Source organism: Hippoglossus hippoglossus, chromosome 8, assembly GCF_009819705.1.
Source record: "Hippoglossus hippoglossus isolate fHipHip1 chromosome 8, fHipHip1.pri, whole genome shotgun sequence".
NCBI lineage: Eukaryota > Metazoa > Chordata > Actinopteri > Pleuronectiformes > Pleuronectidae > Hippoglossus > Hippoglossus hippoglossus.
The window spans coordinates 21370699-21386734 of record NC_047158.1 but is presented as its reverse complement, the minus strand read 5'-3'; the positions used below and the strand labels follow the sequence as shown (position 1 = coordinate 21386734).

General features: G+C 44.8%; 1 protein-coding gene across 5 annotated transcripts; it reads right to left on the bottom strand.

Annotated features, from left to right (window-relative positions):
- Nucleotides 1-229: 229 nt before the first annotated feature.
- Nucleotides 230-15962, bottom strand: LOC117765840 (choline transporter-like protein 2). 5 transcript variants are annotated; one of them, XM_034592374.1, is made up of 23 exons: nucleotides 11367-11682; nucleotides 9328-9376; nucleotides 9171-9244; nucleotides 8993-9077; nucleotides 8459-8543; nucleotides 6542-6655; nucleotides 6399-6459; nucleotides 6058-6181; nucleotides 5815-5898; nucleotides 5591-5703; nucleotides 5165-5296; nucleotides 4973-5072; nucleotides 4802-4894; nucleotides 4628-4712; nucleotides 4259-4521; nucleotides 3996-4090; nucleotides 3630-3733; nucleotides 3439-3512; nucleotides 3285-3355; nucleotides 3116-3204; nucleotides 2930-3014; nucleotides 2189-2410; nucleotides 1874-2155 (listed from the first exon to the last, which is right to left on the bottom strand). In XM_034592374.1, the coding sequence occupies exons 1-22, from the start codon at nucleotides 11398-11400 to the stop codon at nucleotides 2229-2231; spliced, it is 2196 nt and encodes a 731-aa protein (XP_034448265.1). In that variant the 5' UTR covers nucleotides 11401-11682; the 3' UTR covers nucleotides 1874-2155; nucleotides 2189-2228. The 5 variants fall into 5 exon arrangements, with proteins under 5 accessions (XP_034448268.1, XP_034448267.1, XP_034448265.1 ...); XM_034592377.1 differs by lacking the exons at nucleotides 1874-2155; nucleotides 2189-2410; nucleotides 11367-11682 and adding exons at nucleotides 230-1027; nucleotides 15815-15960; XM_034592376.1 differs by lacking the exons at nucleotides 1874-2155; nucleotides 2189-2410 and adding an exon at nucleotides 230-1027 and having other exon boundaries at nucleotides 11367-11894.
- Nucleotides 15963-16036: the final 74 nt, after the last annotated feature.

Genomic DNA, 16036 nt, shown 5'->3' with positions numbered 1-16036 from the left:
CGACAGAGAATATCTGTGATCAATGTCTGAAAACATTATTTTACATGCTGAAATTAAACAGATTTGATTTCCTCCAATCTATTTCTACTTTGTGTTCAATTTAAAATAAGAACCACAACTTTCAAAAGCTCTTATTTTCAGTTGTAGATATGTGCCTCAGGGATCCGTGGAGGTCGGACTCACACAGTTTGTTGTTGGTTTCAGGACAAAAGAGCAAAGACACAACTAATAGTTTCTCACAAATATGTACAAAACTATGTTTTATTCCAAAAACTCTCAATCCAACTCCACAAATATGAGTTAAAAGTATAATACATTTGCTTTTGTTCCTTCTTATAAATCTCTCCATATGGTTGATAATAAAAAACAAATTGCACAGCATCATCATCATCAGATACATGAACGTGTATGAATGTAGAAAAGGCTTTGACTACGATATGCCTGACTGGCAGCGTAATGGCTTTGGTAACAATAAAGTTAGTTATTCAGATATTGCATAAGATTACACATTATAAAAACAAAATAAAGCTGAGATTAAAGCACTTTCTTAAAACAACTTTAATAGATAACCTTACTTTTATATGTAACATGCAAATATTAAAAATAAAACCATACTCATTAAACCATATATATTTGATTTTTAAAAATTTACAACACACTTAAAATGTTTTTGGGAGAGGTTAACTTTGCTCCAAAATCTTAAAAACCCACAATACGTGGGAATGAGAACCCGTTTTGAGATCCCGGCGAGACGCCACACGTTGGACTGAAGCACATTTGGTATAAAAACAAAAGTTAACGGTGGATGACACATGTGATTGTCCCCCTGCAGGCGTCCTGGGGACTGACTCTCGTCCAACCTGCTGTCCCCACTGAGTCACCACAGTCGGTTTGAGGCTCACGCTGTCGCAGGGCGCGCTCTACTCCGCCGGCTGCGCCTTGTTCCTCTTGTTCAGGACTTTGCGGAGGCTCTCGGGCATCAGGTACGGCCGCTCTGCGCTGCCGTCGTTCCTCTCCAGGTCCTCCACTGGAACGAGTTCAGACAGAAACAACATTAAATGAAGGTTTATTACAGCCACAGTTTTTCATTTCAAACTCTGAAGCACCATATTTTGTGTTCTGCAGATGTTTAAATATGTAATATATGAAATAGTCATACCAGTAAACCTGAGGAAGTCAGAGGAACATTTAATTGGCTTCAGTAGAAAAAAGGCAATAACTGTAAATTGAATCCGTACATTTGTCGCAAACGTGCATCTATTCAAGTTAAAATCCTGTTTTGTGCAACAAAGACTTCAAAGCAAACACTGAAGATAAAAATCTACACAGATTAAAAAATATTCACTAGTACAGACACGCATGTGAACAGAAGTTAAAGTGCATTGATAGAACAGCATTTTGAGGATTAGCACTGATGGTCATGTATTTTCTTCCGTGTCCATAAACACTAAAGTACAAACAGACCAACTTTAACAACTCAGGCACATGAACGGCTTCAAGTTTCCGTTTGGCCAGTGGCAGTGGAAGGACTAAAAAAAAAAAAAAGGTTTAGAAATATCAGTTATTCAGTGAAGCAGTTTGTCCGTCGCATTCAAAACGACCACGAACCAACAACAGGAGAAAGTTTCTAATCCACTTAATCGCGTCCCAGTAGGAAACCATCACGTCATCACTTCATGCAGCAGGTTGAGAATGTGTAATATTCACACGTACACTTTAAAGAGCTCCTTTCAGGAGACATGCTTGACGTCCGATTGACCATTCGCTAAATCACTTCAAGCTTTTCTTTTTCAATTTTTTTAAATCTTTCAACATTTTGCTGCCACACAGCTTCACCACGTTTAGAAACCAGCAGCTTCACAGACCAGCAGCGCCTGGTTACGGTTGCTCAGCTCTGATTGGACAAATACTGTCTGGAGACTAGTGAATAGTCAATCAGGAAAAAACAATATTCATAACATCTCATGTCCAACGTTTCCTCGTGTTGAAGGACAGTAAAGTTAAAGGGAACCAGTCAGTTGTGAACGAACCCGGCCACTTTAAGGCATCGTCTTCTGTAGCGTCACCACAATCTGCCTCGATGGGATGATTGGGTTTAGTGCAACATTTTTAATTTTTCCCCATTGGGCAACAACAAAGTACCAGCTCCTCTAACATTTCAGGGTTCAACTACAGCCGTTTGAAAAGGTGTCGGGTTTTCCGTGAACAATCATTCTATGAGAACTCCTCTAAGAAGCAGCGTCCTCCTCTTTAGTGTGCCGCTCTGTCATCTGGACGTCTTCTTCGTCTCGTTGCAGAGACGAAGACGAGGGCGGATCCTCGGCCTTGTTCTTCCACAGAATCTCGTGAAGGGTTGACGACATGTAATAAGGCCTCGCGGCTGACCCGTCATTGCGCTCCAGGTCTTCGCCTTATCGTGCGCGAGTGTGTGTATTCGTACGTGTTAATGGGTGGAACAGAAGGTTAGTATATAAAAAGGGCCAGTGGGGGGGGGGAAAGGGGGAGGGGAGGTGAATTGTGGGAAGTGAGAAAAGGAAGGGCGAGACAAAAAGAGAGAGAAAGTCAAAAGGTAAGCAAGCAAAGGCACCGATAAGCACTTTAGATTGTAAATAGATTCAGCTTGAAACCAAGCAGCAGCCGTTGCCCAGTTTAACTCACTGTAAAGCCACAGGCTGTTATTTTGAAATGGTGGCGAAATTCTGAGAAACCACATTCATGCAATTTTTAGAAATTAGAGACAGCACCATCACCGAAAGCAAAGTGAGGATTCATGAAGTGAGAAAAGCTCTGAGTCATTGTTAAACTTCCATCAGTGACTGATCCGTCCCTTTCTTCAACACAGCTCGTCTGACATGTTGGTTCTCATGTGTAAACCAGTGTAGACACTGGTGCAGATTATGTGTTAGAACTGCTGAGTGGGGCTACTCACAGAAACAGAGGAACAGAGTGTCCACACACATGGCGTACACGCTGAAGAAGCCGTTGGCGATGAGGTACGAGCCGACCACCACAGTCTGGGGAGGACACGAACAATACCAACACGCATCAGAACCAAAACAAAGCTGGGAAAACTGGAATTTACAGCAATAGAACAAAAAGGGACTGTATGACTCACCAGGATGGGCACCCAGTAATAGTGGAGATTGGGTGCTGTGTTCTCAAAGGCCGCCACTCTCCCAGAGAAGAAGAAGAAGGCAAAGACCCCTGGGGAAGCAAAGCTCTCGTCAGACAACGGATCCTCCTCCAGTCGGCATTAGGAACGAGGAGGAAATAACCAAACTCACCCACGAGTCCAACGATGAGCAGTTTGCCCAAAAACAGGAGGAAATCTGTCACTTTATCCAAGACAGCCACTCTTTATTAAAAAATAAAATGAGATTGTTACACAAATTACACACATTATATTTGTTTTGTGTAAACTTATACAGTAACACTCACCTGATCATGTTCCTCATGAGGAGGAAGAAGGCATCTTTGGCTGAGGCACAGAAGTTTTTGCCGTAAATTGCCACCTAGAGACGAAATGGACTCATTACATCGGAATATTGCCACATTATGGACATCACAGTGTGGATCAGTTTTTATGAAGAGGGCGGAGTTCAATGAAATACAGATAAACAGACACACACCATGATGTAGGCATTTCTGTTGAGGAACTTGATGCATTTCTCCAGACACCAGAAGCAGCACTTCAGACAGCACAACAGGAACTTGGTGAACTTATTGTGGGTTCCTGTGAACGAGTCAATGATAAGTGAGCATTTAAAAAAACAGTGGAACAAACAAGTTTTCAAAGTTATAACCAAACACAAATATAAAGGAATAAAGAGACAGTTACTTGAATAAGGAGTTTTTCAAATCGTTACTCTTCAATAAATAAACCTCCAGAGGGAAACATGGTGCAATAAAACTGCAGCTCATTTCCGTCACTGACGTTGTACAAACTAAGTTTTGTGTTTTGATTAATTAATGTTGATCCAGAAAAAGTTAAACACCTTTGAGCTTGTGGTCCAGATACTCCAGGAAAACCCGGATGATCTGAATGATGGAGAGAATGAGAGAGCCGAACGCCAGACTTCCAGTGTGATACCTGGAACGAGGCAAAGACACAACGGCTCAGTAAGGAACGAACTAAAGTAATAAAATAAATGAACGAAAAGACATTAATACATAATGACAGGAAGAAAGACTATAAAGATAAATAAAGAAACAAAGAAAGATAAGTGTAAGTGAACCACAGCTTCCTCCACACACACACCTGAGAGATCTCCCGAGGGAGGAGAACACCGGGAAGGCCGGCATGTCGTCCGGCTTCACCGAGGCCCAGTAGTACGAGGAAAAGGCTCCGGCGAGCGTCATCTGTCCCAGGCCGATGACGAAGTTGGCGCACCAGAAGAAGAGGAAGACGTTGTAGAACTGAAGGACGATCAGGTATTTGTGGTAAATCGTCTCCCCGCCGTAAAACGCAAAGAGGCACTGGGAGTCGGGACACTGGGTTTTCATCGAACTGGTCGAGTAGTTCTGAGCAGGTTGGACGGAGAGATTGTTTACACAGGAGATTTAATGATGTAAACATAAATGTGCAAGAAAATAAATCTATAAAGATGCTGTAAAATTAGAAACTTACGGCCGGCTCACAAATTGTCCTCGTGTGTTCACACGCCGTCTCGTTGAAAACTTTGTAGATGGGTTCGTTTGAGGTAGACAGGAAACTGATCAGTTCTGTCAAGGATCACGATCACTGGGACATTTTGACAATAAATACAAAACTCTAGATTCCTCCTGATAAGAGAAAGGATACACAGCAGTGACGGCCCAGTAGGCGATGACGATGGCCAGGAGGAGGAAGGTGAAGAGCGGGTAGAAGAGGGAACACATCACGTGACCAATGGCTCTGTAAACACAACAGTGTCACTGGTGGTCACACACAACACAATCAAAAACAGAAAACGAATCTTATCCCCCATCTGACCTGCTGGCTTCTTTGATGAGAGCGATGGCGATGAGGATCCTTTTCCTGAGGAAGATGAGCAGCAGGATGATGATGACTTCCACAATGGCCAGGATAATGACTGAAGAAGTAGAACGACAGAGGGAGGGATCATGTGGAGGTCTTCATTTTACAGCAACGTGTTGGTGTGTGTGAAATGTGCTGTGCACTGACTGAAGGCCAGCCAGGTCTGTCTGATCTGCAGGTAGACGGTGAAGTCCGTCTGGAAGCCCAGATCCTGGAGGGTCACGTTAGAGCCTGGCTCTCCCTTCAGGGCAACGTACTCCATGGAGCAGTGGAAGATACCTGAGCACCAAACAGAGATATTGTTTGTTTTTTTAAACTGTAATGACAAGGTTGCCGGTTCAGCCCCGGGGTCTTTCTGTGTGGATTTGGCTTGCTCTGGGTTTTCTCCAGGTCCTCTGGCTTCCTCCCACAGCTCGAAGACGTGCAGATTGAGGATTAGTTTGAGTGGAAACTCTTACAGAGACTTCTTTGAATTCCTGTCTCAGCATTCTCAAGTTGGAAGGTTTGCTGAACCACCTTTTTGGAACAGGCTCCCCGAGCATGGCAGAGATAACGATGATCTACTGTTCTTACCGTATCCTATCACCAGTATCACCAACACAATCATGACCCAGACCATGATCCCGGCCAGGAAGCGCAGGAGGATGATGAAGAGCAGGCTGAGGAGCATGGCAATAACCAAGCCTCTGGAGAGAGAGAGAGAGAGGAGGGGGCGTGAGAAGGGAGGGTGAGAGGGAGCAGTAACACCAGCCCATGTTCTTTCTGTTCAAACAACTGGATCAAAGTGAGCGTCTTACATGAGAATCCAGTACCAGGACTGTGTGTAATCCTCAAAGATCTTCATGACCACCTGACGAGCCTCAATAACCACGGTGGCGTTCCTGCAGAGAGATTCTTGTGTTTATCAGCTCGAGCACCGTGAAATTCCTCTAAGCGATATTTGTAAAAATAGAAAGTGGCAGGTTCAGACGGGTCAACGCTCATTTCACGCCGTGACACTCGAAGCAGTCGTGTCACAATAACTGCAGAGATGGACTCACTTGACTCCGTCCAACAGGTCCTTGGCATCTCGAATTTTCCCACTTCCATCGTCGAAGTGGGAGCTGTTTCCCACAGTTATCACCTCGCCCTTCTGACCCAAGGCTGGGAAACACCTGCGTGTGACTGGAGGACGAGTGGGAGAAATTACAGCTTTTTATAGAGACACTGGGTGAGTACAGATCCACAACATCCCCCTATACTCTTGTGTATTTAATGAAAAGCTCTTTACTGAATGATTTTATCATATTTAATCTTAACCTGCTGTTCATATTAAATGTTATTTTACTTTTCTTGTTCTATCGTAAGCTTTAGATGATGTGTTTCGTGGGATCCCACTCACAGGGCTTGCTCGGCATCAGCATGGCAGGACAGAGGTCTAACCGGAGGATTTCTGGAATACCCTGAAACACAGTATACGTGGATGATCAAAACAAAGTGAGGGAATCGAGACATTAGAAAGACGCATCGCAGCTTTAAACTCACCATCTTGTTTGTCACGCCGTCCTGGCAGAATTTCTTGTAGTACTCAAAGTCCTTTTTGTTGCTGTAGGCTTTGACTAAGGTCATGAACTTGTCGGGACACTTCTCCACACACATCTGAACGGGAGGCGGCGTTCACATCGAGTGCAGGGAGAGAAATCAGTGGTCATGGGTTCAGACAATAAAAGCAGCAGAGCAGAGAGAACGAATGCCAACACTCACAGTTTGGTCTTTGTGAAACAGGAAGAAAACAAAAGCAGCAGCTTTTTTTTCCCCACTTCCATGAAAACATGCTAATTAAAAGCAGGTTTTGAGTCTGTTCCAACTGAGAAAGTAAACTTGAAGCAGTCAGTAATCAGACTGAAACACACGGTGCTGCTGGCGGACACCGTTCTACCACAGTGCCAAAAGATAAAGCAGGTTGTGGAATGAGATAAATAATTATGAGTGATGTCCATTTTGTGTCCCACTTCTGACTAGGACACCCGCGGGGGACACACTTTGTATCATTTCCTGATACAAGGGGCGTCTCCGGCATTCAACAAGTGTGAAAACGTTTGCTGCAAATAACACTGCACAGCACAGCACCAAGTTAGAGAGCTCTGACGTTATTATGACAAGTGTCAAGTTGGTTTTGGTTCAACATGAAACTGTGGCAGGACAAATTTAAATATGTGGGTCTGCCACAGTCTATGTATTTAACGGGAAACACTGTATTAGATATTTTTTTACTTCTCGTTGTCTCAACTTTGAAAGACTTCTGACAGACAGCGCAGTTTGCTTCATCAGCACTTCCCGGCTTTAAAGGGGACATAGCATGCAAATTCCACTTTGTTAGTGCTTCTACAGGTTAATGTGGGTATCTGGCTCATGTCTACCAACCCAAAAACTCTGGGGAAAAAACACTCGCGCGTTTTGTTATAGTTCCTCTAAGTCAGAAACGTCATGCTTGAGCGACTCGATTGCGCTTCCTGGGTATTGTGTCGTAACAAGGAACTGGAAGTCTCCCTACATGGTCTTGGCCCACCCCCCGTCCCCCCACACTCGTTACTTCCGGGTTTACACCGGAGGCAGCGAGGCTGCGAGGCAGCGCAGCGCCGTTCTCCAGCGCGCAGCCGCCTGGCTGTTCACACAGGACGAGCATTTCTCCGCTGGTCAGCCCCATAGACTGTATATATAAGGTCAGCCCGCGATTCTGCTTTCTCCGCTTGTTGTTGTACCCGTTGAATGTCGGGGTTCGGGGGTAAATGATGGTCTTCATAGCCCCCCCCCCCCACCTCTCTTTCTCTCTCTGTCTGTCTGCTTGTGTGCTTGTAGTGGGGGGGCAGAGGGGGACATTTAATTATGTGATTGGGAAAATTAAAACTCCAGGACAACAGAAGGGGAATACAAAGTATGGGATGCATATTTGATAATTTATATCATATAAAATATGTAATTTATATCGTTTAAAATCATGGGGGGAGAGGGGGGAGGGGGCAGCTGGCTCATTAGCATTTAAAGGAACAGGCACTCAAAACAGGTCGCTCTGTGGAGGGCTGTTTTATACAGGGTAAAAAGGAGCTGTTTGAAATGATCCTTGTGGTATTTTGACCAAAGTATGTTACAGACATTTCATTAAGACCCCAAGGAACCATATCAACTTGTGGTAAAATGGGCATGCTATGTCCCCTTTAACTACGAGTACTCGACATTATCCAGTCACTTATCGTTAAACTTGCATTTCCCCATGTTCATTAATAAGTTTAACGGATAAACATAACCAGACGTAGATGTAGGATGCAGTGGAGGTAATTAGATCATGATTTACTTCTTTTTAACAACCCCCTTGTTACTAAAAAACATTCATGGCATTAGATACAACAATAGTTTAACATAAGCAGAGAGGATCACACGGGTGGAAAGGAGTGGAGCTCACACCTGTGTGGTGGGACACTGGAACTCCAGCAGCACCATGGGGCTGGCACACTTCATGATGTTGAAGTAGAACAAGTCTCGCTTGTTTCTGTTCGACAGAGGGAAAAAACAGACATGAGGTTCTGCCAGGCTGCATACGCATGTTTTTGCCATCTTGCCTCTATTAGGGGGGAGTTTGGGTTTGTTACTGGTGAATCAACAACAGACCATCATCATCATCTTTTTCTTTCTATGACAAAATACCCAATGGTGATACAAACATCACAGAAGTGAGAAGAATGGACTCAACAGTGGTTTGTATCGACCCTGACGAAGGAAAGACAGCGGAAACCATTTGGTGAATAAAACATGGTGGACTGGAATTCTATTACGTGTTTTAATGTAGATGGATTTGCAGTTTAAACTTTAATGTACCGTGTGTGTGTGTGTGTGTGTGTGTGTGTGTGTGTGTGTGTGTGTGTGTGTGTGTTCTCAAAGAAGAAAATGTCCATGAGCGCACCATGCATAGTCAGACCTATAAATGGAAAAGCAACTCACTCGAGCTTGGTGCCGGCCTGCCCACAGAACTGGCCCCGACTGTCTGTGGGGTAGATCACCTTCCTGGGGTCCCCCTGTGACCAGGCTGGTGGCACGACAGTATAAAGTCAAAGGTCATCAAAAGGTTGTGTGTGTGTGTTTTCGTATATCTCTTTTTGTAAAAGGTGGGTTTCCTTACCGAGTATTCCCACTGCGACATAACCCAGGATGGCGATGCTGAAGAGGACGCAGCACACGATGTCTGTGCAGCCTCTGAAAGGGGAGCAGACGTTTGTGTTCGGTGTTCATGTTCACGCTCTTATAACCAGGGTTGGAAATCACATCTCTAGTCTCACCTGTTGTGGATCGGGCCCTTGAAGGTCGGGTCAAACTTTCTTGGCTCCCCTGCATTAAAAGAAAGAAGTTATCAGTCAGTGCACCCTTAGCACCCTGACTCCTGGAAACATGGCTCGGTGGTGGGAGCTCTTCAGAGCTGTTCAGGAAACACAACATCTTTAAAAAGCGGAGATGCACCTTCAACCCACGCTCAAGTTTTTAGAGGGAGGGAGGATTTAACGTTAAGAAACATTACGCCCCCTCTTTTCCTCCCATTCTCCTGTTAGAGGACTTCTCCCTTCAGGCAAAGACGCCTGGCAACCGGACAAATTCCTCTCTGGTGACTGAGCCAAAGAGCAGACAAAGCCAAAACAACATCCACAGCCACTAGAGGGGTGTAAGTTATTTATGGAAGTTCATTTTATTATGTCAGGATTTGAGTTTTATGCCAAAAACAGTCACTGAAAATGAGCCAACTTACATTTTTGTACGTGTGAAAGTTACTATATAGGTTGAGAAAACAAGGCCTCCTTCAAATTCATGAAGTACAAACTAAAAACACGATTTAACAAACCCCAAAACATCCACTGCTTGTATACGGTTGTTGTTCAGGACGTACCACGGTGTCACTGTGAGTTCTGACCATCAGGCTCAGGGACACAGTTTAGTTCGCTGCAGGTTATCTGAGGTCAGTGGGTCTGAGGCAGGAAGCTCAGTTTTAGTTTTCTATACAAATTCATCCTGCAGCTATAGAAGCCAAGCAAACAAACGCTAGACAGATTAAAAGGCGGCACATTATCACCCATGTAGCCTAAAAATAATGTTATATACAAAACTAGAATAGTGTACGTCCAACAAGGCGTCCAAATTCCCAAACTACACCAAATTTCACACACTCATAGATACCAGTCCCCTGAATATGTCAGATTTTTCTCCATCCGTGATTCATGAATTACTCCCGTGGAAAACAGCTCCAAAAACCTAAAGAGCTCCTCCCTGACTCGCTCCACATCCTTGCACCAAATTTCGTGGAAGTCTGTTCAGTAGTTGTTGTGTAATCTTGCTTTGAATAAAACATACCAACCAGCAGGACAGACAGAGGGACAGACAGAGGGACAGACGGACAGACAGAGGGACAGAGAGACAGACAGAGACAGAGAGACAGACAGAGAGAGACAGACAGACAGACGGACAGAGGGACAGAGAGACAGACAGACAGGGGTGAAAACCTCAAACCATTAACATCCATCTTGTATTTGTGTAGCATTTCTCATTGGATCCTGACTTCTTCTGTGTCTCATCCTTCTTAATGTCTCATTTGAAAGTAGTCCTACACCTTAGTAAAGCACAGTGTATCTGAACGCTGCTGTAGAAACGAACTTGCCAAACCTCAAGCATCTATACGGGACTGTGATATTCTCTGTGGCGTCTTTGCATATTAATTATGTATGTGGCGAGCGGGATAATGCTGTGGCAAGCGTTTAGTAGACGAGCTCTCAGAGGTCACAGGGAGCACAAGCTTTGTTTTTCAGAAATCCAGCTCAGTGTCTGTGACAAGACATGGCTTTAACTGATTAGATATAAACTTGAGATTAATTTGCACAAGTCCAAACCAATGAGTTACAGAGGGGTGAGGTCGACTGAGGCCTTGTTAACTTGTGTGCAGCTGCAGGAGCTGGTGTCCGGCCGACGGAAGCGTTTCTACCTTCAGAAGAAAAGGTTTGCTCGCCTGCTGAGTCAGGATCAACACACGGCTCACAAACATTTCAACAAACACTGATAAAAGCAGCTCCCTGCGTTCACACACCTGTACAATCAGAGGCTCCGCGCGTACACACACTCACACACACACAGACAGACACACACCCATTCCCACCTCAGTGTTGACATGCTGATACTGCTGCTGCTCCAGTTTCACTCACAACACACACACACCTTAACACACAGGTTCTTTCCATGCAGTTAAAACACAGAAGTGTAAAGATTGAGCCATTTGATGTGACTATGGATGAGAAAACAGCTGCAAATCTATATAAAAACAGTAAAATAAAAGAGTTACCATTCTTTCCAAAATATTCTTCTTCCTCAGGCATGGTGAAACTGGTTGAAATGCACAGAGAACCCTTCACAGCCACTTCCCCTCTTCACTGCCTCCTCCCTGTGAGCTGCTTCAAATGAGCGAGAGCCACCAGAGACTCAGGTATTGAGGAGGAGAAACCAGTCCAACCTGTCGGTGAATAGCTGCGAGCCCAGGGCGACCAGCAAAGCTCCACCTCGGCCTCCCCCCCCCCCTCCCCCTTTCTGCCTTTACTCTGAAACAACTGCCTCTTTGCAATCTGTGCTCCACCTGTGCATCTCCCTCTGTCTCCTCCCACGCTCCCGGGAGGTTTTCCTCTTTAGTGTCTGTCTAAAAAACTGGAGAGCGAAGTGATCTGCAGGGAGAGAGACGTGGACTCTGAGAAGAGAGGGAGGGACTGCTGTTGTGTACGAGGAGGTTGTGTAGCTGTTATCTAAAACATGTGTTTGGAGAAAACAAGGAGGAATTCTCTCTCCTGGTGTTTTGTGTGTCATGGAGGAGGACAGATTGGATTCAGGTGTGCAGGATGTTCGTGGCTGCAGATATCATCACCTGCAGGAAGTGACAGCTCCAACTATTCGGCTTAAAAATAATTACAACTGTGCGATGTGTTGACTAATTGCAATTAAACAGCCGTGTGGAGCAGAAGAAATAGGATCCGAGCAGGTCTCCTCGCCTCAGCGTGTTTTCTCCCATCTTGTGGGGACATGGCTGTATTGCACTGAGACCTCAGAGCAGACAGAACAACTTTCCAGCTCCCAGTTCTTTCTGTACTGAACAGCCAAAGGCTAATCAGAGAGTTTCCAGTGAATTCAAATTTCAACAAAGACTCCACAGAGGCTGCAGATGCCAATTTCTGTCCCTCTTTCCCCCCCCGATGCGGAAAAACTGAAGTTTTCCATAAGTTTTATTCCTGTTTCATGGCCAATGTTACTGATGCATGTACCAATTCCCATCAGGAGTATATTGCTATGGTAGTAGTTTCCTAAACAAAAAGCTTTTTCACAGAGAAGACGTGACTAGTTTCTGGGGAATTTGTTTTTGTTTAGACGGCAACGACATCACAACTCGGAGAGCGGAAAACCTCCAAAAGTCTCCACATGAAACTCACTAGATCGGCTTTTTTATTTGGATCTGCACCAAATTGCCCGCACACATAAATAACAGTCGAGTTCTTCCCTGAGAAATCAATGATATAAAGAAAAATCAACATTTAATGGGTTCTTCACTTAACTATACTGCATCCTTGCTCCATAATACAACAACAAGTAGTTCTAACTTCCATCTGTTTTGTCACTGATGTTTTGCATCATGTAAATGTTTTCCTGGACGCTCCAGATATCAGATAGTCTGACGTGAGAGTGAGACAGAAGACACAGCTCCTGCTGTTCAAACCGGCCCAGCGAGGTATTAGTGACAGTGAGCAATAGTTTGAATCTGTTAGAAGCTCCCCACGGGATCTCAGCTAATTCCAGTGAATCACCACAGAGCAAACAACCTGGAGATAAACAAATGACACTTTGCTCTCGTGGAACAACTTGTGAAATGTCATACAGTGTTTTTCTAATGAGGGTTTACATGGGCACCCATTACAGACGATGGGATCTACTGGGAGAAGTGTTGGAGAGGAAGTGATGGTTCATAGAAACACACAAAGTCAAAATGTCTGCTATTGTGAAAAAGGTCAAAGTTTAAGTTTCACATTCTGGTCTTTGCAATGTGACTCAGATATTAAGAACTTTGACTTTATGCCAAATTGCTGACATTTTAGCAAACTCTGGCTAACGCTCTAAAATCCGTACTTCTATACTTTAAAGACGTGGTTTTGGATCAATACATATATTTGAGAACATGCCGATACCAGACAGATATTGTAAATGCTGGCATCAGAATCAGAACCTCTTTGGCTCTTGCTGCTGTTTTATAAAAACATTCAAATCCATCTTACTGATGGATGAAAGGCCTTCTAGGAGAACAACAAGATTCCCTTCCTGTTTGGGTTCATCACATCCGTTCGAAGGCCAGTAGCAAACTCAGGAAAGCATCACGCCATTAAAAATATCATGACCCCGAGTCCAAGTGTCTGATATCTACAGTTTACAGCTGCTGCCTTCCCTCCCATGTCTCATTACAGTAAGAGGGTGTGGAGTCTCTCAGTTCCAGATCTATTTATAGTGTCGAGTGTAACAAAGGAAACAACTCAAATCAAACACGAATCTATGAAAAAAAAATAGATCAGAGTTGTCTTCAACATCCACAGTGAGATGTTGAACTTCACTGTGAACAACGTTTGGAGCATTTGAACCAGAAAATCTGGTTTCGGAAACGTCTGACGTTGCGGAATATTCCACACAACTTTATCTCAACTTGATCTGTGACCGCCTCTCTCCTGCTTCCACTTCTGACTCGAACATCATCTCCTTATCTCTGGTGGGAGAACTCAGACGCAGATCTAATCCAGATCTAATTCAAATGGAATAAGACAGAATGAGTGAGACGACATGAGATCAGCCAAGATCAGCAGAAGAGGAAAGTGGTCCAAACAGAGGACAGATCTCTGGGGTGGTCCTGACTCCACGTCTTCTCCTCCTTCTCTGTCCACGCTCATTTCCCCTGACCTTAATAACCAATCAGACTCGCACTGCTCTGAACACGCCTTTGTCTTTCACTCCGCGGGCAAGTTGGCACGACCACAGACAGTTAGCAGGGTCACACGATCCTGCCTGGGTTGTCCTGGGCACACAGCACATTTAAGTGGAAACGCATCGGCTGCAATGATGGAGACGTCTTCGGCTGTTTGTGTGTAAATACGGCTCAGTACAGTAACTGAAGCGAGGAGGAAAAACTGCAAATGTAGCTGAAACACGCATGAAGGAAAGGTCAGAGAGACTCGGGATCTGGTTTCAAACCACTCTCCTAAAAATGGCTTATAATTACGCCCGATCTCCACCAGGGCCGGGCTGCACGGCTGCTTCACGTCCTCTCATTGAGGTTTCTTCATTTAATCGCAGCCTGAAATTACTCCAACATGTGAAACTGGGGCAGAGCCTCCACTTTCCTCTGAAGTGCTCCCCCCTCGGCTCGGTTAAGATTTTCTGCCTTTGCCTTCTTTTTTTAGCCGGTTTCGCCCAGACTCTCAAAATACACTTGCTGTTTCCCGGGGCTCTTAGCTCATAGTGATTTCTGACATGAATGTGCAGCCGAGTTACCGCCGTCTTCTCGTGGATTGTCTCCCGTGCTTCTCCCTATTGAGTCAAACTGTATTCTGGCTGTTACAAGCAAGCAAACACTCAACTGTAATTCCTCTGGTGGAGGGTTTGTAATGTTTAGTCCTGATGTGGGAGGCAGAGCGGAAAAAAAAGGGCGTGTGTGCGGGGAAGAGGAGGGAAACACTACGTTAAAGCCACATAATGGAAACCAGCAGACAGTCGAGGTCTCATCTCTACTCGTCAACATCCTGGGACAGACTCAGGACATGTCCACATTGTAATGCACGACACGTTACTGCAGAAAAGTACAAATCACAGAAATGTGCATCGTTGTTTTGACCCCAAAACGAGGTCTTTAAAAGGTGTGAAGATGCTCCGAAGACATGCTTTGTCTCTCAGTGTAAATCATTTATTGCTGGATTTATCTTGATTCAATGCACTTCCCAGGGAAAAAGGGGGCTGCTGAGGAAGGAGCAGCACGTCTCAACCAGGGTGTGTCACTAGGAAAACACGTTTACGAGGGGTACAGAGGGCGTAATTACACCCACAAAGAGCAGCAATCAAAACCACTGAAGGTACAGACACAGTATGCAGGGATCACGCTTCAAAGGAAGTGTAGGTTGTGTGCGAAATGAAGGATATTTCCCAAAATGACACTATAGTATCCAGAGATGCTGAAGAAATGAGGCAAACAAATGAAGAATTTTCAAATAAACAAATAAAGAGACACTGCACTGAACGATACAGATTCAGTAAAGGGTTGCCCTTTAAGTAAAATGTAGATTGTGTAATTTTAAGTTTATTTCTAGTATGAGGCTGCTAAGACGTGGGTGACAAATGAACACCCTCCTCACACGCTGGAGGTATTTTCTAATAAACAACTACACACACACAGGATGGAGGTATTCTCTAATAACTGCAGCTCTATACATAGCTGGGCATGATCCCCATACCAGTCTGAGGAATGTGGCAGCAACTGGTCAAGCAGCAGACAAGCTGGGACACTGCAGACAGTACACAGCAGCCACCATGTTGAATGATCACAACATGAGATGTATCTGCTGATCACTCAGAAGTGAGAGGCAGACGAGCAGATAACATCGGAGCCATCAGCAGAATAAGAAGCCACAGACACGAGAGACATGCTGGAAGCAGAACAGACGCTAACTTTGTTGTAGTTGAACTCCTGGTGTCTTAGAAAGTGAAGTTTCAGTCAATTACCATATTTCGGTTTCTCCTCCAGTTCCATGGTTCTACACAGAGTTGCCTTCGGGACCCAGAGCTTCTCTCGCGGCTACAGCATAGTCTGCGGGCCGGGGTTCTGGCTCCGTGTTCGGCTTCTGTCCGACTCACACCCCGAGGAGGAGTCCGATCCACAACCTCCAGCGTTTAAAGAGAGGAGCCCTCCCGAGCGGGGAGCCGACCAATCACAGCGCCGCACAG